At 34.8% G+C, this 22399-nt stretch overlaps 1 protein-coding gene across 5 annotated transcripts in view; it reads left to right on the forward strand.

Annotated features, from left to right (window-relative positions):
• The window catches only part of LOC134529530 (uncharacterized), a 47203-nt gene extending 26368 nt beyond the window's left edge, over positions 1-20835 (forward strand). For all 5 annotated transcript variants that reach the window (XM_063363720.1, XM_063363717.1, XM_063363719.1 and 2 more), the window contains 4 exons: positions 6062-6230; positions 8115-8387; positions 11322-11585; positions 15318-20835. In XM_063363720.1, coding sequence (XP_063219790.1) covers positions 6062-6230; positions 8115-8387; positions 11322-11585; positions 15318-15491 — 880 coding nt within the window. In that variant the 3' untranslated portion in view covers positions 15492-20835. The remainder of the gene's footprint in view (positions 1-6061; positions 6231-8114; positions 8388-11321; positions 11586-15317) is intronic.
• The last annotated feature ends 1564 nt before the right edge of the window (positions 20836-22399 follow it).

A 22399-nucleotide genomic window follows, 5' to 3' on the forward strand; every position in this document is an offset into this window, starting at 1 on the left:
TTATTATGTTTCATATATAGCATTGTGTTACTAGTTTTTAAATTATTTTCCAAAGTCCCATGGTTAACATCTGAAAGAGTCATGAGGTTCATAGAGTTTGTACACCTCTTTATTCGACAGTTTTATGCATTTTGCGATACTTCTTGGTTCTTTGAAAAAACATAAAAAGAGGTTTGAATTAAGACAGTGTGGTTCTGGTTTTTATTAGTCCGTTCTGTTCTGGTTCGGTTTTACATCAAGAACTTTTGTTCTCGTTTCTACATTCAGTTCTTATGAAAGAAAAATTATTCCTTTGTGGTAAGCTAAAGATATGTTTGAGGTTTGCTGGGTCATTACTTGATTATTGAAAATTCAATAACACAAAAAGAGGAGTACACTTTGCACTAGCCTAAAATGTTATTTTTTTCAATTATTTTTAAGCTAACCCCAACTCTTTCACATAGGTAGGCCACTCATTGCTGATGACCAGATCCCGACAGCGAAGTTCACACTCTTTTTTCATTCTTATTTTTCATTTTCTGGTTGAGCATTCTTGGCACTCATTTATACATATTATTCTACAATTTGAATAATTTGTTCTCAATAGTCTATGGTTTTAACGTGTTTTGTTTTATAACGCTGTATGATTCACTTGTGCTTCGTTTATATTTTAGTTGCCTTTAAACGTACAAATGGTCAGAAATCTTAACATTCCTACATATAAGAAAAAGTACTACCTATTAATGAGCAGAAATTAAGCCATATTGGTTTCAACTGTGTTTATGCCATAATAATTTTATTTTCATTATATTTTGAAATTTTGTCTTTGTTCAAGCAGAGATTACACATGCAAATTTTTTTCTAGCAGCCAGCTCTATGACTTCTGGAATTCTATTAAATTATATACTACGCTGTAACGAAGACAAAAGATAACCAAAAAACTACGGCTTAAAAATTTTTCAAACCAAGATGGCATCTCTCTGTTCCATCTCTCCCCCAATTCATTGTGACAGATGTACTATACTCTAGGACATATTTTTTGTGAGTTATTACATGGGAGGCATTGGTGACTGAATAAACATTTTGTGAACATTACAGGTCTGGAAATAACAGAAACATACAAAAATACCCGGAACCAAAAATTTGAGGAACTGCACAGACCTAGTTCTAATTTATCTAGTTGTTTGTTCTCCAAGAGTGAATTTGAAATATTTAATATTTGTGAACTCTTAATTTTTTGTAGTGAATAGCTTTTTTGACAAACTGCCAACAAACATATATCTTCAGCACATAGACAGCATAATATTGGTTTCAATGCATAGTCTCTCTCTCTCTCTCTCTCTCTCTCTCTCTCTCTCTCTCTCTCTCTATATATATATATATAAATTTATTTAATTTATAAGTATAAATATCACTTAGAAGCCAAAATATTTTTCGTACCAGGTTTTTAATGTTCTACGGGAACTCTTCGGCAAAAATATCCTCACAAAAACAGTCAATGATTTATGTAATATTTTAAAAGTGTAATTATTTTGCTGAAAATTCTGAAGTTACATTGTTTAAGCAAAACAATAATTTTTATAGTTCTTCCAAAGGTTTAAGATATTAACCAGCAAACACTGCCAATATGCAGCTTCTAATTTGAAGATGTTTCTACAGTGTTGGTTGAAACTCAAAACCAAGTACAGTCAGACATTCATGCTCACTTTATAAATGAATCCCAGTGAAAATAATATTGCCAACTTAAACGAAGTTTTACTATCTGGGGAAAAAGAAGAGAAACTATTTATTCAGTATTTTGTAGATAACGGTTACAATGAAGAAACTGAATGCATTGTAAGTCAGAATGTAACTTGACTTTGATGTGGCTAAAACCATAGATCTCAAAACCTGAGTGCACCCAGAAAATGTCTGTGTGACACTTAGTTGATTTTTTAGTAGTAAATGTGCATTTCTGTGTATCTGTATAGAACTGTAAATTACAAGCCTGTAGGTGCATTTCTGTAACATTAATTTTTGTGTTTATGGAAACTAGGAACATACACAGAATTTAAATTGGGGGGGAGGGATGATAGGACCTCTTTTCCCAATGTTTGCTTTCAAATAATTTAATTTTTTTGGTGGGAATGGTAGACTTTTTAGAATTTATTAGGATTTCAGGCGGAAGGGGGATATATCCCCTCCCCTTGCTTACACTCCTGATGGAAACCATGTAAATGGCTTCCAGTGCTGCAAGATATTTTTTTTAATTGTGATTTGTTAAACATTTGTACATATTTCTGGAAGATCTTTAAAGGAAAATTATTGAATATGTGTAGGTTGACATTTTTGTTGTAGTATTCTGAATGTTATAGGTTGCTGGACACTGCTCGTGGTCGGGAGAGGATCAAAGTGAATTGAAACTTTGTTTCTTGGGGAAATTTACTTTTTAAACTGCCCACCCTGACTAGCTACAAAAACAGCAGATACTGCTCAGGAAGACTCTACTCTGCTGAAAGTCACTCGGTGGAAATAATTTACGTACACCCTTTAACACACATGTTATTTTACATTGAAATTACCCTCATACAGCACGTGATACATAACTGAAGTGCTTGGGTTATTAAGGCAAACCAATTATTGAATAATTATGTATCAGTGCTCTAACATATTAAACACCGCAGATATTAAAAGACCATAACCATGCCCTAAACTTAAACATAACAATCAAAGAATAAGTATTTCAAATCTTTATTAGTTTTCAACTAAGAAAACGTAAATACCAGCGATGGATTTGTTAAGGGAAATGGTCATTGATTTCGAACACGCAAGTTATGTTACACATTCTCCGTTATGACACATAGCTGTGACTCGAGTTGTGAGATGGTCAAGTGAGACCTGCCTAATTCTTTGTTGTACGTCTCAGTGTCATAAAATCATGCACAGTTCTGTCCTTACAGTGAATTCTTAACATGACACATCAATTAAAGTTTTTCTCAGTGCACAAACTTTTTACCTCCATTTGATCCCCTTAAGTACACTGCTAAATGACTTATTGTCAACCAACACCAGATGAACTACCGTTGAATTGTTTACAGTGTTTAGACTGTTTGGTGCAGTCAACTTACAAACTGAATTCACTCTCAAAACACTCCTGAGAGAGAGTAGAGCTGACAAATTAATTGCTGACAATTCGTCACTTACTTGCTGCAGATGATTCCGAAGTACAATGTTCTGAAGTACATTACACACATTATGGTTCCTGTAGAGAAACAGCATTCCTACTAGGCCTCTTGCCTCTCTTGCCAATGCACACCACAACCTGGTGTGCCTACTGCTAATACGTCTCTAACATGCTTCGTTCACTGAACATAATTTATCCAAACTGCGTCCTGCATAATATTGCGGGCCGGTTCACTCGCTGAGCGAGCGCGTGACTCTCCAGACTCTCTGCCGGTAGTGACTGACTGTCCCGCACACCTTCGCCTCAACATCCATCTTCACCACCGCGCAGTGCTGCCGTCGTCTTCCTAACTTCAGATTCCCTGTACACACATCACTGTCCAAGTTTGCCGTAGCACTTCAAGTTCACGAATTAAAGGAACGAAAAGCTAAGTAAAGTAAACTTTAAATTTTAAAGAACAATATCCACATATATGATAATAATTATACTGGCAAAAAAAAAAAAAACAACTGATGAATTCCTCATGGAAATTCTTGGTGATGACCCAATCCACCTTGTTCCCCTTGTGGCCACCCTGCTATTTTTTGCAATACAATTTTTTAATGCTTTGAATTAAAATTTAAAATTTTTAAATTACATAGTTAAAAGTCTTAGGGCCACATTTACAGTTTCTCGTTAAAATCTTAGGTTAACCTTATATGTAGAATTAAGGAGCCAACCAGATATTAGTGGATTTTAAAGGTTCTTGTTAATACTAATGTTCACTTTAAATTTCTGGACAACTAACTGGCATTTGAATTTTTTCATGCTAGGTTTTGTAGTACATAGTTTCAAAGAGCTGATTCAAAACATTAGTGATTCTGATTTCAAAGTAGTGTGGAAAAGCAGATGGAAGAGAAAAACATGTTTAATCAAAATAAATGGAAACATAATTTCTTTTGAAGCTATATTTTGCTCAGGAATTCAGATATGCTTTTAATTTTTTGCACCTACTTTAAATCAAAAATTAATCTTACATTTCTGGTATACTTTATTTTTAAATAAAAATGAAAAAAAAAAGTTAAGTGTTTTTTTTTTTAAATTTTTTCTTCTCAAAATAATTTTGGTCATTGGTCCTTTTTTAAAGGTTAAATGACTGAACTTTTAAATATAATAATTTTAATCTTTGGAAAATTGGAATTTAGACAGGCCTGCCTGTCTAATTTATTTGTGATCTACCCACCATATGTTAGTTTTAGTGTATCGGATTGGCTATGCTAAAAAAAGCTGGGAACTTACGACGGCATTTTTTGCGACTTGTTTCATGGCGAACTCAAATTCTAATTAAAGTTTTTTGTTCTGTTATTAGGTGCTGTCCAATCAGGATGTTGTTTACTGTCATATTAATATGCAATAAAAATATATAAAAATTAATGAGGAAAAAATAGTGCTATTAGCAGCCATTCTTTTGTTGTCCCCTAGCAATCCTTTTTGAAATTTGTGCTCCATTATGTGGAAGCTAAACAGCAAAGTTGGTTGAAAACACCACCATTTTCCCTTGTAAAACATTAGAATGTTGTGCAAATTGGTACAACTCTGCTTCTTGGAGCGTGAATGAAGCGAGGTCAGAGCACACCCGTTTACCTACTTTAACATTATTTCCTTCCAAGCTTATCTAGTCGACAATGATAATGTACTGAAAAGGGCTCCAAACCACACAAGTACCAATTCATTGCTGATACATTTTAATCATGCGGAGGGAGGATCAGACACAGCCAGTAGTAATCAGAAAGGTGTAGATTTGCGTCAAAGTTTCAATAATACTTCATTTGAAAACACAAGACCTTGTTTTCAAATTTTTATGCTTGCCATTAATTATTTTTCACAAAAGAAAACTTAGATTGGGAATTCCCGCTGAAACGTCTCACTTCACCATGGCAGCACTGCGAAGTCACCCAGTGAAAGAGTGCTGCACTCTCTGCCAGTTTAGTCAGGTAGCCATGGCAAGAGTGACATGAAACACAGACCCAGTAGCAAAACAAAACCCTCAGTATCATGTATAAAGAGAAGAGAAAAAGCGAGAGTATATACACGTGCGCGTGTGGCCTAGTGGTAAGACATGGTTTTCTGAAACCAGTCCAGGCAAATGCTACGATGGTTCCCTGTTACAGGCCATGGTGATTCCTCCCCCAGCAGCCTTGTTCTGCGCAGTGTGTTATGTCTCTTATGACCTCGCTGTCGAAAAAATGTTAAACTCCGAAAAACCTGGATACTAGCCAAGTAATCCTAATGACAAGTGGTGGTGTTTTCGAACTGGCTCATTGCATGGCGTACAGTGTAGATGTTGACAAGGTGACGAAGTAGCATCTTGCTGGGGGTGCAGTCAGATGCTGGTGCAGCCCTACTTACTATAATAAAGACTTAATAAATCAGCACTGCGGTTGCCTTTAATGTTCTTGTGTTCTTTCCTCAAGCCTTGCAGATGGCACCCTTAAATTTACCTTTGATGTTAAGTGGTTTACTTAATTATATGCTACTTATGTTTTTTATTAATAAGAGTTTTGATAAGTCTGTAGTATTTATGGAGCACACGTGTTTCATTTTTTTATGGTTTTTTGGTTGTTTTATATATTGTGTTTATGTTGTCCCTTTATCAGAAGCGATAGAACTAGTGCACTATCTCGGTGCGTGAGCACACGTGTGTCCTCCCTGTTTTCATGTACAATTTTATTTAGTGTGTGTGTGAATAGAGTAAATTAACTAAATAGTACCAGCGAACTTGAAACATCTCTGAGAAGATTATCCTCACTGCCACAAGAGCATGAGCATATCTTAAATTAGAAGACATTTTGTCAATATTTTTACTTTCACTTCTTAGAGTTGCAATGCACTTCTGAATAATATTAGCAAATAACTAGTCAATTGATTTGATTGTTACAGGGCTTCTAGTACACAGGCTACACCAGAAAGTGACTTCCCTCCACTGTCTAACTCTACAGATGCCATCTACATGCAGAATGAACAGTACGTGGGCTCCAGAACAAACATTTATCAGTATGCTCTTCAGCTTTGTCAAGGGAACAGCCAAAAAGGAGAAACATTGTTAAAGGTGAAGGATTCTATTTCTCCCTAGTATAATTTCTCCTCATGGGTTTATAAAATCTCTTTGAAGTATACTTACATGGCCTATGTTGGGCACACGAAAAAAAAAAAAAATTGTAAGTATAGAAATGCTTATTTTGGATTATACTGCCAAGGAAAACTAATTGAATAATCAAGGCAAGCTTTCAAGAGAAACAATTAAAATTTCATTACAATGCCATGTTTTATCGCATAATCGTTGCACATTTTATACTAAAATCAAGTTTGAAAAGTAAGGGTGCGATTTTTATACAAAAAATTTGTTGTTAGGTAAAGTTATTCATTAAAACAAAACCCATTCATGGAAAGTATATTTATTTAAATTTTAGAGTATACAAAAGCACGCCAAACAATTTAAATTAATGTCATGCAACAAAAACCTTTCTTTAACTTTAAATAGAAATACATAATCTGTGACCTGAATGCGAGCCTATATTGTCGGAAAGAGTGAAAAAGTGCGGGCCATCAAATGTAGTTAACTCGGCACTTGACAGAGAGCGCGCGTTGCATGCAATAGGCGAGATAACGATATTGATATTCGACTACGTGTGTGCGCTCTATACGGGAAGCAACATAACCAAACATGAATGATGCCAACTAGCGCTGGCTACATTTTTATAAGCAGTACACTGTGGCAACGTAGAAGAAACAGATAAATATTATAACTTTTAAAAACGTCTTTAAATTTACACATCAGACAACTTCGTATTTCCGTTAATGAAATAAGCAAGTGGTAATATCCGAATAAATATTAGATTTATACTTTAAAATACATTGTTTTATATGGAAAAAATACCTAGACAAAGCGCTCTGAATCTAATAGCGGGACCAAAAACATCATGCGACGTTTAGGCGAGAGGTTTTTTTATCCAAATTTTGATGCCCTAAAATATTGGTGCGACGATTATGCACGTGCAACGATTATGCGATAAAACAGGGTAACTACCTACACAGATGCATATCCAGCTTGTACGCTGAGTGCCCACAGCTTCTGGCGGGAGAGCCAAATGTCCTGGTGAGACATCACTGCAAGCTTCAACCCTGTTCACCACATATTTGTGTAAAACTTGATTGCAAGAGGGTGTCTGACCTGCATGTCATCTTTTGAAAATACACATCAACAAGAGAAAATTATGAAAATAACTTTTGTCACTACGTAAAAGTCTGCAGAATATTAGCATTAGCAATACGTGGTATCTTCTGTTTAGTTTTATTGATTTTTTTTATTTCTATATATATAGAAAATATAGTTTTCAGTACATGAATTAACGGTAGTTAAATCATCAAAAATAAATATATTTATATATGTTTTACTCTTCACAAAATATCCCTAATAAATGTTTTTTTTTTCTATCTGGTACAATTACAAAATATTAACTTTTCAAAAACCAATCCATGTAAAGTCAGCTTTGGTTTGACAGAAAAAGTATCTTATATATAACTAGATGGGCAAGACATGACAGCATTAGATAGTGAAGTTTTTTCACATTTTATAAAATAAATATGGTCATAAAGAAATTAACAAAAACTCTACTGCAGTTGGTGCACAACATGGCTCGTAGTGCAAAATGCATATCTTAAAACAACATTATTGGGATTATTTATGAACCAAACTACTGCACAAACTGCGTGAACATCAAAAAAAGGAAAATTCTCAACATGCTTATTTACTGCACCATAGAATAATTATAGCAAACACATTTACTGGCCATTTACAAATACAAAATAAATACTTGGCTTTCACATACTGCATGTAGTGTCTCTCTGTTACAACATGATTTTTTATTTGTTTAACTAGTCTAACTGTAGTTTGTTATTTTTCTGTCTGTCTAAAAATTTTGTTTGTTTCCAGGGCTTTGCAGAAATCCCTTCGCTCACTGGTCTGCAGAATTTGCGACAGATTCATAGAGATAGTTATTGCATAATTCGTGCTGCCATTTTCCAAGGATTATCTAGCCATTGCCAAATTCCGTGTGGAAGGACTGCATTTCAGTCCCTGTCAGAAGCATTCAATAGCTATAATTTCACATGGTTACAAAATTGGAATTTTTCCATGTACCTACCGTATCAGGGAAAGGAAGTGTTGCATGGCATGAGAATGTGTCTGCATACCTTGGATAATGTAGTAAGTTGGAAAAAGATATGATAAACTTCAATATATTATTAAGATTTGTTTCATTCAAGGTAGTTTGTATAAGTTACATCTATAGAAATTATGTATTCGCAGTACATATGGCAAATTGTGCCTTTCATATTGGTTTCCAGAACATTCATTTTTGTTCCATTTTTGAACTAAAAAACAATCTGTTATCCTCACAGTTTAAAAACCTGAAATAATTTTACCCATAATAGTACAAATTAACAAAATGCTCATTTCCATTAAATGCTACAAATTAACATATTCCTCTTCTATTCAACTTGAAATTCTATTCGTAGGTATTGTAACTTTTAAAAGTGAATGTTTTCATTTGCAAATCACTTTTTTGGTTAATTATGACTTTTTTATTAACATGCTTTTCTTACAACATAAGCCATTCTGAAGTATTTACAGACAATATTCTGTACACCTACTAAAAAGGTTGTATCATTCAGTCAATTCTTTTGTCATACAGAAATTAAATTTATGGATAATTGAAAAAAAAAAAATGCCAGAATCTTAGGAATCTGCAAAAATAAAAACTGAAGGGAATTGGTTGCATCATTCATAGGCTTGGCATTAATAATAAGAAAGCAATGACTACTTACATAAGTTTCACCAACGCTGTCTCCAGGCTGATGCCTTGACCATGTTTAGTGCAGAGTAGTGAATTAGTATTTGTATATTCCTCACTTAGCTTCACTCACAGTGGAACTAATTTTACTCAGATTGAGTAAGATTGTGCTTGCTACACAATGTTTAATGTTGTGAGTAATTTTAAATTTATCCTAGATATTATCATTAAAATAATTTAATTTTCCAAAGACAGCTGTAACGTCTCTCCCTGCTGAAGAGACGAGGCGAACCCACTATCATTGTGTTGGGAGCAGGGAAATTACTAAAGGATGAACTCCAAGAAAAGGGAAATTGCCCAAATCACCTTTCCGTTTTATTCCAGCCTATGGCTGTCAGTGAGTCGGCAGTTAGTTTCCTAGTAAACTTTAAACTAAAATATTTCAGAGTGTATAGGATAAAATCTAGCCGAGTACCATAAACAAATCCAATGAACCTGCAAATTAATAAATATTTTTTTGAACCTTTGCGCCAACTTTACTTTAGCTGTAGGCAGGCGCTCACCTTTTACTACGTGTACTTTTAAAATGAAACTTCAATAGTTAATCAGTCCAAAATTGTGACAGCCTTAATACTACCTTGTATATATACCCCATTGCCCTACATCTAATACTGTCAAAACGGCTACAACTGTAGCTAAGCAAAACATAACCCCGCAGCTAAAGATTTCTAAAAAATATATACAGACTCAAAAACTATAAATACAGATGAATTTAACAGAAAATAGTGTAGCTAAACATAACGAAACAAAATAAATATTCCAGTCTTGCTTGGTTATTGGCTATATTACCAAAATTTATCTAATGTCCTAATGTCCATTTCTGTAAGAAACTGCAAACTTCATCAAGACTTGAACCAGTTCCCTTCCTTGGAAAAGTCAGACTTGCAGGTAGGTTTCGTTAGTTTTTTTTTGTTTACACCCATGATGCAATTCTGGCACCATTTACGTTTCACTAGGTTTATTTTCTACTCAAAACAAGCTGGTATTCAAGGCATCTATGGTTACTTTTCTTAAAACCAATTTATTCAAAAACTTGGGTCTTAGTCCACTATTTCCCATTTGACTCCGTTCTCCACTTGTGGCCATGCCAGTTTGCGCACTACTTACACTGAGTTTGCATCCTTACAGTTCCATAACCAGGGCGTGCTTGCAACTCATGATGTTTAAAACTTACACTGTTTTTGTGGGAGAATATACCAAAACTGAAGCCTACATATACACAAACCAAAACCAAAAATAAATTTCCCACCAATGAAACTATTGTTTCACATATACTGAGTGTTCATTTACGCCATTGCTTCAAAATGACGTATAACACCATCATATGCGAAAATGTTTCAAAATGTCAATGGAAAATAAATTCCAACAGTTATTTTTACAGCAAGGACATGGAAAAAATTGAGTGGCTCGCTGTGTGACCAGTCTACAAGAAAGCCCGTGCAAGGTAACCTCTCTTGTTTAGTCTTGTGTCACTGGGATTGATGCAGAACAACCGTGGTGGTCACAGTTCTCTGAAACAGTGAGGCACAAACTGCTCTTCTTCCCCACACCAGAAGTTTACTTAAGTTTATTTTAAAGGGAGCCAAAACAAGAATGGAACGAGCTCACTTAGAAGTGAAGTGGTGGGCAGGCTGTGGACTCGTTGATCATTGCTCCTCTGGTACTTGCCACCGCCTTGCGGCCTCGTGCGCGACACGTTAGTGGTTACTCCATGCCTGTCCGGCCGCCAACTCACTAGCGCGGTGGACGCTCGCATGACGCCGCACACTCCAACTTGACTGCAGCGCACCATGCAACCATCGTCCGAAACACACCGTCCCAATCACAGAGCGTAGTTTCTGTAGACATGATGCAACTGTTACACATCTTTTACTTTTAAGTCTTAGACCACATACTTTAAAGAAAATTACTTCTGCCAGCTTAAAGTTAACAAATCTAAAACAAAACTAAGATGAAAAGTAGTCCAACAAAACCAAATTTATTGTATAATTTTTAAAATAAACAAACTGTTTTAGACCGAATGCGGTGGACAACACATTAGAGCTTTAATTACGTATTTTGGTGAATTGAATAAACATTAAAAAAACAGTTCATCTTGTTAAGCAAGGCAAGTAAACTAGTAATGTTAAAATTTTGAATTTGCACCATATAATTTTATCCATAAGGTAGTGTTATATTGTAAACTATAATGAATGTGTAGATAAATTAATTACTACTCCAAAAATACCAAATTATCTGTACTTTTGGCATGATGAACTTTTAATTTCAAACTATCTTTTTTCTTTTAGATGTCTGTTCTTTCATCGCGAGAAGATTCTGGAGATACATTAGCACTGCTACTTAACTCCGACCGCTCACTTGACATTCATGTAATGGAAGCTGTCAAATTGCATTTGCTTTTACAATCCATAAAGCTTTATCAGTCATACACCAGTGGGGGCAATGTTCCCGGGTTTGTTGATCTTATGTTTGCCCACGAGTCATGTAGGACTCCCAAGGAGTTCATGGACAATCATTTGCAGAATTTGGGTGAGTCAGCAAATCTTCATGAGGTATGTGAAAACTAATATATTTAATTTTATAATTATTAAGTATCTGTATTCTATAATTTCTAGGTTAAAATAAATTTGCTTTGGTCAAAATGCATAGACCATTATTTATTGTGATCTTTTTGCAGTAGTGTTAATCTGAGGTACTGGCAAGGTCTCAAACTTTTAAAGCAATGTTCAAGGAAGTCTTAAACGATTCATCCATTTAGTCACAGTATGATCATTCATTAGCTGAAAAAGCTATACCCATGTCTGGCTCATGATTCAAACTAAATAATCCTCACACCTTAAGTCAGTATGTAACCAATTGGCTATTGAACACTTCTCTGGTTAAAAGCTTCTGTACTGACTTACTTCTTAATTTCCTTGCATGTTATAAGTAGGAACATAATGCAATTATTACATTTGCAGGGCTGCCAGCGGTCCCTAGAATTCCCTAAAAGTCCCTTTTTTTCTGCTTGTCCCTAAAAGTCCTCTAATTTTATTCAAGTCCCTAAAAGTCCCTTTTTAATTGAAGTTTTTGAAACAAAAATGTATAATAAAACACGTGGCGAGGTAAGGATGGCTGAAGGGGAGGCCATTAATGAAATATGTACTGCAATAAATGTTGACTATCTACTATCTAAACTGCCACACATACTTTACTAAATTCCCTTACACACGGGACTCTTTAATGAGCAGATAGGTGGGTACTTTTCTGCCCACCTTGCAAAGGTGGAGAAGGAAGCATCTGCACTCAAAAGAAAAGCTGATTATTTACAAAATAGTTTGCAGAAGAAAATTAAAAGTGTTTTAATGACAATTTTTTTTTCAGAAGAAGTAGAACGAGGAAAAATGACAATTGTAATCAAGAACTATTAATTTTTCAATCACATTGTTTGTAAAAAAAATTGTTTGTTCTAACTTAAAAGATTAAAAGTTGGCAGAGAACTGAATTTGGGTTAATTTAAATAAAGATTGGAAAATGTGCAGCATTAGATTCACATTCAAATGTTTTTGGTTTTTTCAATCAAAATATTGTATTGTTAAAATGTATTTAATCTTTGTTTCACAATTATTTATTTGTGAGAATTTAATATTAGACAAAGCTTCAAATGTTTTTCTTTTTAATGTCAATATTGTCTGTCGTTAGTAAGAAGGGGCTAACATTACAAATCATAAACTTTTCAGGAGAGCAGAAAAACAAAATGAGCACACTGTAATGTATCACTGTATTTTAGTTATTTATGGTAATAATATGAAAATTGGCAAATAGATGTAACAGAGACATCTTTCTAATGAAAAATATATAAATTGAGTTACACCAAAAGTTTCATAAAAATATGTCACATGGGTCCTTATTACAAATCACACGAGTAGGTTTGTTGGGGCCATCTTAATATGTCCATTGGTTTTTATAATCAACTAATCCAAGAGATTATATTATTGTGTTCTGTGGAGGTTAATTTATCACTATTTTTAATCATCAAATTAACAAAAATTAACACCAAAGAGTACAATAAAAAACTGGCAATATTAGTCAACTTCATCTTGTGTCAGTCTCAGGAAGACAGTCTTGTGCATTTGAATCATGCTGCATTTGTAGGTATTCTTGGTGGAATTCTGGTGGAATTATCATTTTCCTGCATAAAGTTTGCAAGTCTTTGTACTTGGCATCTGATAAGGGTAAGCCCGTCCAACTTCAGGCATGATTTTCCTTCGTTTCAGAATTGTTATACTTTATGTCGTCAGTTCTTTATGCACACTAGATGACCAAATCTCAATTTCCTGTGTTCCTTTGGTGACCTTAAGACCACACAGCTGTGACCATTTCACCTTGTCACCATCGTCTGTGGTAACGTTAATGGGGAACAACTGATCTTGAATTCCACTCCAGTTTATGAAATTGGGAAACTCCAGTTTCCTTGTTTTTAAAGGACCTTAATTAAATGTTATTCATCTTCATTTCACATTTATTTGTGAGCTATTTCTATAAGATAAAAAATATTAAAATAAATGTAAAAAACTATCATTGAAAATACATTGGTGTAAAAGGGAATGGTGTAAGCAAAAATATTGTGTAAACCAATAATTTAATTTGTTAATGTCCTTAGTTTTTAGTGACATGCATTGTTTATTTTCAATATCAGAAAGTTAAATCAACCACCATATTAAATCGTGGAAACTAATTTTTATTAATTTACACAGTATTCTTGTTTACTTGGGAGAAGGGTGACAATTTTACAAAGTAATTAGCAATATAATTACATCTAGAAAATTTTCTCTGTGAACCATTTGTTTTAGAAAGTCTCTAATTTCAATTCAGTAGTCCCTAAAAGTTCCCTAATTTTATGTCTGAGGGCCTTAAAACACCCTAATTTTTACCTACCTGGTGGCTGGCAGCCCTGCATTTGTCATAACACAAATGTTTGGGGAATTTCATGGTTTTTTGATTGAAAACGCGAACTTTTCACTTTTAAAAAAATTCTGAGAATCGACATCAACAAGCTTGGAATACTGCACAATTGAAGTTTAATAGTGAACTACATCGATTTGTATGATAATTTTGGTTTGAAAATTGCAAGAACACAATGACCAATGTCTGCATGCATGATTTTTCCAACTATTGTTTGGTTTTTATCCATCCGTATTATGTGTTGTTTAAAAACACTGCACAATCTTGAGAGATAGGAAGATAGTATTGTCGCAGTATTGTTTGCTGGTGAGGTTGAACAGTTGAGGAGGACGCCAATCTGCATTGTAGGGTGGCTGTGTGCAGATCCACAGTCAGTAGAGCAAGGGTCCCAGCGGAAGGTCAGCAGGTCTTAGAGCGGCTGGACACTGCCATTTTTTTTTGTTACGGGTGTGTTTAATGGTTCAGTTTGCACACAGAGCGGGCAAGAAAACGCGGTGTCGAGAAGCGAGGAAGAACGTGACTGGTCTGGGCAAGCTCTAGAGTCGGACTGGCTCCTTCCGCTGGAGGTGTTAACAGAGAAACAGTGAAGCCACCCTTGCCGTGCGAAACACTTGACAACTCGAAAGCATATGACATTAAAAGTTTTTTCTATTTAAACAGAGAAAACATGCTTATAAAAACCCAGGAGGAGAAAGATGTAAACATTTAATGTTATCGGAATTACACATGCTTTGATGCACTGGTTCACGTGAATCATCACATGCTGAATGATAGGCTCACAATCGCCTTAGCATCAGCATCAGTATACTTCAACAATAAAATACGTGACTGCGAAGAGCCCGATGCTGAAGACTATACAATTGATAGTTCGGTTAATATTTTGAATTCTCTGTGCTGAGTTCTGTTATGAAGTAAAAATGTAAATATTTGGGTAAAAATTGATGTAAATGCACAAAATAACTGAAACAAAATAATACCACATTTAGATACAATTTTTTACAGCTAAAATTATAACCACTTTCAGCTAAAAATAACACCACTTTAAGATAAAAATAAGATGACTTTAATCTCAAAATAAGACCACTTTTTGCCATTACAGTAAAAACACAATTGGTGTATCCAATTGTAAATAAAATATTGCATATATTATAAGGCACTTAAGAATCTCTCTTCTTCAAAGAGTTTTTCTTTGAAAGAGTTTCTGGAGTATATTTAATAATTTTTTTTGGATTTTAGGTTTTAAATTAAAATTGTAAATTACCTAATACTTTTATTTTTTAGTACAAACATTCCTCCTAGCAGTTTTGTATATTACAATAAAAAAATGTTTTTCTTTGTAGATGGTAATATCTCTACTGGGCTACACGCTAAACATGAAGATATGTGTTATTTATCCTGCCTTGATTGGAACTGACAAGTTTGTTAGTTATTTTCCTCAATGCAATATCAGCTCTTTTCAACATGAAGTGGTGTTTGTTGAAGATGAGGATTGTTGCTGTGTTCTAGTCAAATGAAAAAATATATATTATTCTACAGAAGATAGTCTTTAAAGATTTTTTACTTTATTTTGATATTAACCTTGTAATAATTTACATGGTGCATTTGAAGTATGTGATATTCTGTTTTTGTTTTATGTGTATTTTTAAGACTAGGAAATTGTGTTCTTTAAAACAAGCAATGCACAGATTTTCCAGCTAGTACTTGAGCTGTTCCCAGTATTATTTATTTCTCAGTCAAAACAATTTTGTGTTTTGTTTGAAATGATTTTTGTTAATGCTAATGTTAACAGGGAGAATACAATTTTTCTCTTTAGTATAATTACAGTATTAAATTTGTTCCAGCCTTTTTACTAATCATCCTTTAATATATTATCAAAACTGTAATTTAATCATCTGACTGATAAAGTTATGTAATTGAGCCTGTTCAGTCATTTATAAGTTTATTGAAACTAACGTACAAATATATATATAGTTATAATAGTTACCTTTAGTTTTGTATTCCTTTTGTGAAAAGATTTGCCCTAAGACTAAATAAGTTTACATAATTTGCAATGTTTCAGAAAAACAAATGTTCTTTGTGTTGTATCAATGTTAAAACTATATTCTTTCATAGAGTGGAATGTACTAAATGCTTTTTATTTTCATTAAAATGCTGTAGTTTTGTAAGAAAAAAAAACAAAATGATCAAAAAAATATTGACATATTTGGAACAACAAACCACTGCTTGATGACCCAAAGGGTATTTGCTATGTATTGTCTTATCTATAAGGGGATTAAGCCTTGCCATCTTGAATTGTTTGCTATAGTTATACATGTTTAGTTATTTATCCAATTTTTGGCTCGATAGGGCATAAATAATATGTTCCTAAGGTTTTATATCTTATCACAATCTGATGTCAACTAACAGTTTACATTATATAATTACTGGGAGATAACTTATTTTTTCGTGTGGGTGATTATAACTGCCATAATTATAACAGTAAATGAACAAGTGCCTCATGCTAGGTCTTATGCCTTGTTCAAGCCAAGAAATACAATATGCAAGATGTACTGCAAGCTGCAGGTTAATATTTTAATAACCAAGATGGCGGGGCCTAATTTTGCTTAATTATTGATATTTGCAACCCTAAATGTTTCTAATTGATTTATTTAACTATTTATAAAAAAAAGCACATTAGATTAGTCAACATTTTGTTGCTAGGATCGTAGTATAATTTGGAAAGTGCAAGCTCACAATTTTGCAGGAAGTGCCGGAGTTGTTGTCTGTAAAGTGCGTAACATACATACCCTTTTAACTTTTAATATTTTGGCTGTTACAGTTATATTTGATTTTTTTTAGACATGACTTAGGCAGTTTAGAATTCTAAATTTAAGTCTGATAACATCAACAGTTTTTAAAAATTTATTATCTGAAGGAAAAAAGTTTTCTCATGCTTAACTATGGTTGCTGTGACTTCTGTTTAATATATACTACCAAACAGTTTAAAAAAATTATAAAATTGTATTATTTTGGTCCACCACTAAATTTGACCATCTACAATCTTGGTTGTGTTTTATTCTGACTGAATCTTAAGTTAAAAATAGTAAAAACATTAATATGCAGTAGAATCTTGATATAACATGGTTTGGTACACCCTGGATTTAAATGTACTGCCGGTGAGATTGAGTCTACAAACAAAAAAAATTAACAGAAGTGAAAAGTGAGCATTTTGACCACTGGTAGATTGATTCCCCTTTCTTATAGCGCTTGATCTCCTTCAGAGGTGGTATGTCGTTGGGAGAGAGAAGCAGGTGTAAGGTATCTCTTGTGGGTGGGAGATGGAGGGATGTGGTGTGGTGTTTGTAGACAGGAGTCAAGATAAAAAGTTGACTGTAAATCAATTTAATCTTATTCTGTTGATGACAAAATGTAGAAAGAGGAGAGACTAATGTTAGTACAGTAAGCTCTAAATTATCTGTTATTTGGGATCCACCCATGTTACGATAATTGAAATCCTGTAAAAAAAACCAGATAATCAGTTTCACAGTAAGGCCCCCCCCCCTCCCCTCCTCGGATCTGGGTCGCACCATATATTTGTCTTCAGTAGAATTCTGAGCACAAGTGAAGTCTGTGTACTGTCTCTCAGCTTATTGGAACGCAAACAGCATGGCACTGTGTCACCACGTGGTCTTTCTTTATCTGCTGGAGCGGTAGCCGTCACCTCCCCTCCCACGTTGTATTTATTTCTTGTACCCCTCGGCGGCAAGTTATTCTTTCTTCTCAGTTGCTTATCCTTTCAGAAAACTAGTATGCAGAGAAACTTTTACTAGGCTGGAGGAATACATAAGTATAACTTCAATACACCAATTCTCTTAGGTGTGCTTTCCACAGGCCTAACTCAGGAAAGATTCATAAGATTCATTAATCAAACATGGATGCAGCAGTATTTGCACATTTTGTTGAGCCCTGGCTGTAGTGTTCGTCATGAAATGTTGAAGTAACAAGTGCGGAAAATAAATAGCATGAGAAAATGTTGTTGGCGTCATGAAACCTGTCATTATAGACTCTTGAAGATTGCCTTCATGTACGTTGCTAGTTCGTGGTCATTTACAACGGCCGAAGAAGGAAAGTTAACTCAACACTGCTCAAGATAAGATCACGCAGACTGTGTACACACAAATTCTTCTCCCCCCTCCCCCGTGTTCTTCCTCCAGCTGAATGCTAGCCCAGCCAACTGTGTCACACGCCGGGCGCCTGCAAGCCAATGGGTGGGTGGAAAGTGGCATAACTTCACTTGAAATAAACAAGACAAAGCAGCAATCAGGGCATCCCCTTCAGGTTTAAAGGTCACAAATGTGACAGGCTTGGGGGTGGGTGACATGAAGGGTCGTACCAGACAGCTTTCTGATACGGTAACAAGGTGGTTAGAAATGTAGAATGGCCAAGCCAAGAAGTGCACTGGAGCGATGCCAAGGTTTTTTTTACGGCTTTAGAGTGTAACAAACTAATAAGTAAACTAAACTTAAGCACGGATAACCCGAAAACAGTGTAATCCGGGCCCGAATAATTGAGAGTTTACTGTATTTTATTAAAGTACAATATTCCTGAAAAAAAAAATAGGTAGTGTGTTGGTTTATAAGTAATGTGCTTAGAGAAGTTTTTTTAGATGATGTTTAAAATTATGTATTTTTATACATAATTTATTACAGTAGTGCACTAGATGAGACTGGACCCTTATCGGATCACTGAAAGTCCGGATTAGACGGAATTTGTCTTAAAATGCACAATACAAGTTTTTAATGGGTAAAACTATAAAAATAAATGCTTTATTTTTTCCATAGATATAAATTTTTGTACAGCTTAATTTTGTTCGAATACTACTGTGTACTTAAACCATAGTTTTTAAACTATGAACTGATGTAGGATTAACAAAACAAAACATATTTTTCATCTAGATTAACCAGATGTCCGGATGAGCGTGGTCCAGATTAGCGGGACTCTACTGCACTTTTATTTTTTAAATTTGTTTCAACTTAAGTGTTTGAAAACAAAAGATGGTAGAAACTATTGAAGCTTAGCATGTCTCTTCCTGTTTATATTCAATGCATGCATGTGTGTTTGTGTAAAAGGTTCGGTTGGCTACTTTGTTGTGCCTTCCTAAGCACTGGGAGAAGTCAGGTGTTTGAGCTGTCAAAATAAATCATCTCATAACTCTGCTGCAGGAGGGTATTCAGGTATTACCTCCCAAAAAAAAAAGTGTGGTATAGAATCATAAAACCAATTATTTCACAAAAATGTGAATTGAGGAATCCTAAAATTCACTAGACTTTGTTCAGATAGAAGCTTGCATGTGTATGTTGAAATAGTATTGCGTTCCCCAGACCTGAAAATTTATATGCAAACAATCCAGGTATTCCCCAAACTGGAGCATACTTTATACTGCTCTTTACCTATTTTGCTTGATGTATTTATACACCACCCAGCAGAGTGTGTGTGCTGAGCTTGGGCCAAGTTCAACATACTCTATGATGATCTGACCAGCATATTCATCCATCACTACCCCCAGTTTGTCCTAATTAACCAAAGGCAATAATTGGACATTACCTGACAAATAATTACAGGTATAAAAACGGGAAGCCAAAACAACAATGCCAGTATACAGGGGCTTTGTCGAAGCTGATGGAATTTTTCTGCAAGAGTAAGCCAAAACAACAGTGCCAATGTATAGGGACTTGTCAAAGCTGATAGAACTTTTCTGCAAGTGTAAGCCAAAACAACAGTGCCAATGTACAGGGGCTTGTCAAAGCTGATGGAACTTTTCTGCAAGAGTAAGCCAAAACAACAATGCCAATATACAGGGGCTTTGTTGAAGCTGATGGAACTTTTCCGCAAGTGTATTAGAACCAAATTAATTTTCTTTGATGATTTTCCTAGCCCTGAACATCGGACAGTCATTCAGTTCTGCCACACCATAGATGAAATTGTATCAATAAAGACAAAAGTGTCGCATTCTTTACTAGAGTTCTGCGAAGACTGTGAATATGCAAATAGACATCAGTTTGAAGAACAAGTTTTTGAATTAATTTGCAGTTTGAGCATGCCTTTCAGTATTGTACGTGATGTACAGCTGCATCAACGATTTCTGGTCAAAGTTTAAAACACAATGAACATTGTCAAGGATGGCACCATATTGCAAATAGTGCTTCAGTGTCTCAGTATGTACTACGAATGAGTCTGCAGCATGCATGTCAAAGTTTTTTCATTTCTGCCATTTGGCTGCTTGCCATTCTTAAGTACTACAGTCAGATTACATAGGCAGTCATGACAGTCTGTAAGAAAGCACAAATCAACCTTTGCAAAATAGGAACAGTCACCAAATGTATCCGTGGTATCAAAATCCCATTTTGTGTATTTTTGTCCCTGTACCCGTACGAATTTACTAACCAGAAGCTTGCCCAACATTTTATGACTCTATGCAGAATTGACATTTAAATAGTGGATATAAGACTATGAGATTCTGGGGTTGTAGTCGGGCATGTAAGTGTTGTTAGTCTTTGCATGGGGGCAACTGATACTCCAGTCTGATAGGCATAGTTACTCAGCATGGAGCAGCAAAAAAAAACATCCCATTGGTTCGGGAGTGTGCAATGTCTGATTTGCTCATGTGCCTGCCATTCTTCACATTGTGGAATGCTCCCCGAAGAGGTAATGAGGTAATCTGCAGGTAGTCCATAGACTTTACAGTCTTAAGGGAACACACTCTTTCACTGAGCCACTGCAAACCGTACGTTATCTGTAAACTGAATAGGTAGTGTTCATTTGTGCCAGTGCAAGATTGCCAAGGAGTAATTCCAATGATGAATTGAAAAAAAAAAGAAAGTTAATGAATGAATCTAAGATGCACAGTGCATGTAATCTGCAACTGGTATATACTTTGTGATGCACTTGACACTCTCCATAATGGCACCAAGAACTTTAACCTCGCTGGAATTTTCCACAACAAAGGAACCAGCTGGCTGTGGAATACAATATTCGACCAAAATATCTCATAAAAAATGGGTGTTATGGTTTAGCATCTTATAAAAAATAGCCACGAGCTGATTTTTCTGTAGTTTGCATGCCAAATTAAAATTTGAATGTGTGTAACCACGAATTACACCAGTCAGATGATTGTATTCAGCATTGATTGGTGAACCAACTGTGTCTTGTACCTGTGACAGTGTCTGACTAGGCAGCCGTGCAGCGACAGTAGTAGTCTGTGCTTGTAGGGAACTGTTTTGGCATATAGCTTGCTAACCCACTTCATAATATATATCAACGCAAAGGCCATATTGACTACACATTTCTCATTCTTTGATTGTTTCTTGCAATGGGGAAGATTGATTTAAGACGCAGAATGGCGTATGTCCACAAAAAGTCTTAAAAAACAATTCTCACTTTGAAATTGCATGTAACTAGTAAGAAAATAGTTGTATCTACAAACCACGTTCACGGAGATGAAGTACCATAATCAGGGATAATAGGTGGACATCAATTTGTGATAGGTTTCCATGTTGCAGTACACCACGACTCCTATCTTTTGTTGTTCAAAAATATTTGTAAACTCAAAGCATTTGCTTTCTTGATTCAGGAAAACAAAGCGAATGATCAAATATTGGATCAAATACTGTTAATGCAAACTTGCTGTCAATTTTGTATGCACTGCACTCACTGTGAATGGTTGATATGTGGGTATATATAATTCCTTAAGAGTCATGTCAACATCCACCTTGAGCTGCAAGCAGAATAATCATCAACAGTCCCATCAATTACAGGAATGAATACTGAGTCAAAGACTTGATGCACAACGTATAAAATATAACTCTCTAGTTGGAAAGTGGGCATATTGAAATATGCTTCAAAATGAAATCTTCAAATGTTACATGACTAAAAATTTTTTTTGAGTGGTATTAGATACTTCTGTAGAGTATAGTTGTAGTGTCTATTTGCTTTTTACAAAGATAGTATGTATTAACATAGGCGATAGCCAGTCATTTGCAGAGTGTTGCAGCAATTCACTAAAACTGTACCATACACTTGCTTCTGCTTATCCATCAACAGTGTATTTAACTGCAGTTTTATGTAAGTGATGTCTTGTAGGTACTTTTTATTAATTTGGCAGAGCATGGCTGAGGCATGAAATCACGTGGCTATCAGGCCAATTTATTTGTTGTTGCCATTTGAAATATTAATGTCAATACCATTATTTTTCACGTAACTATATATTTGGTTTAAAAAGTGTGCAATTAAGGTGACATTTTTCTAATGTGTGAGTATTTTTTGCTACATCAGGTGTGAGATTTGTTTTTGGCAAGAATAACAATTTATGGAGGCTGCACTTGAGCTAGAACTTGGTAGCTTGGGAAATAAATAAAAAATTTGGAGAGTTTTTAGAACTTTTTGA

This window comes from Bacillus rossius, chromosome 2 (genome assembly GCF_032445375.1).
Source record: "Bacillus rossius redtenbacheri isolate Brsri chromosome 2, Brsri_v3, whole genome shotgun sequence".
In the NCBI taxonomy this organism is placed as follows: Eukaryota; Metazoa; Arthropoda; class Insecta; order Phasmatodea; family Bacillidae; genus Bacillus; species Bacillus rossius.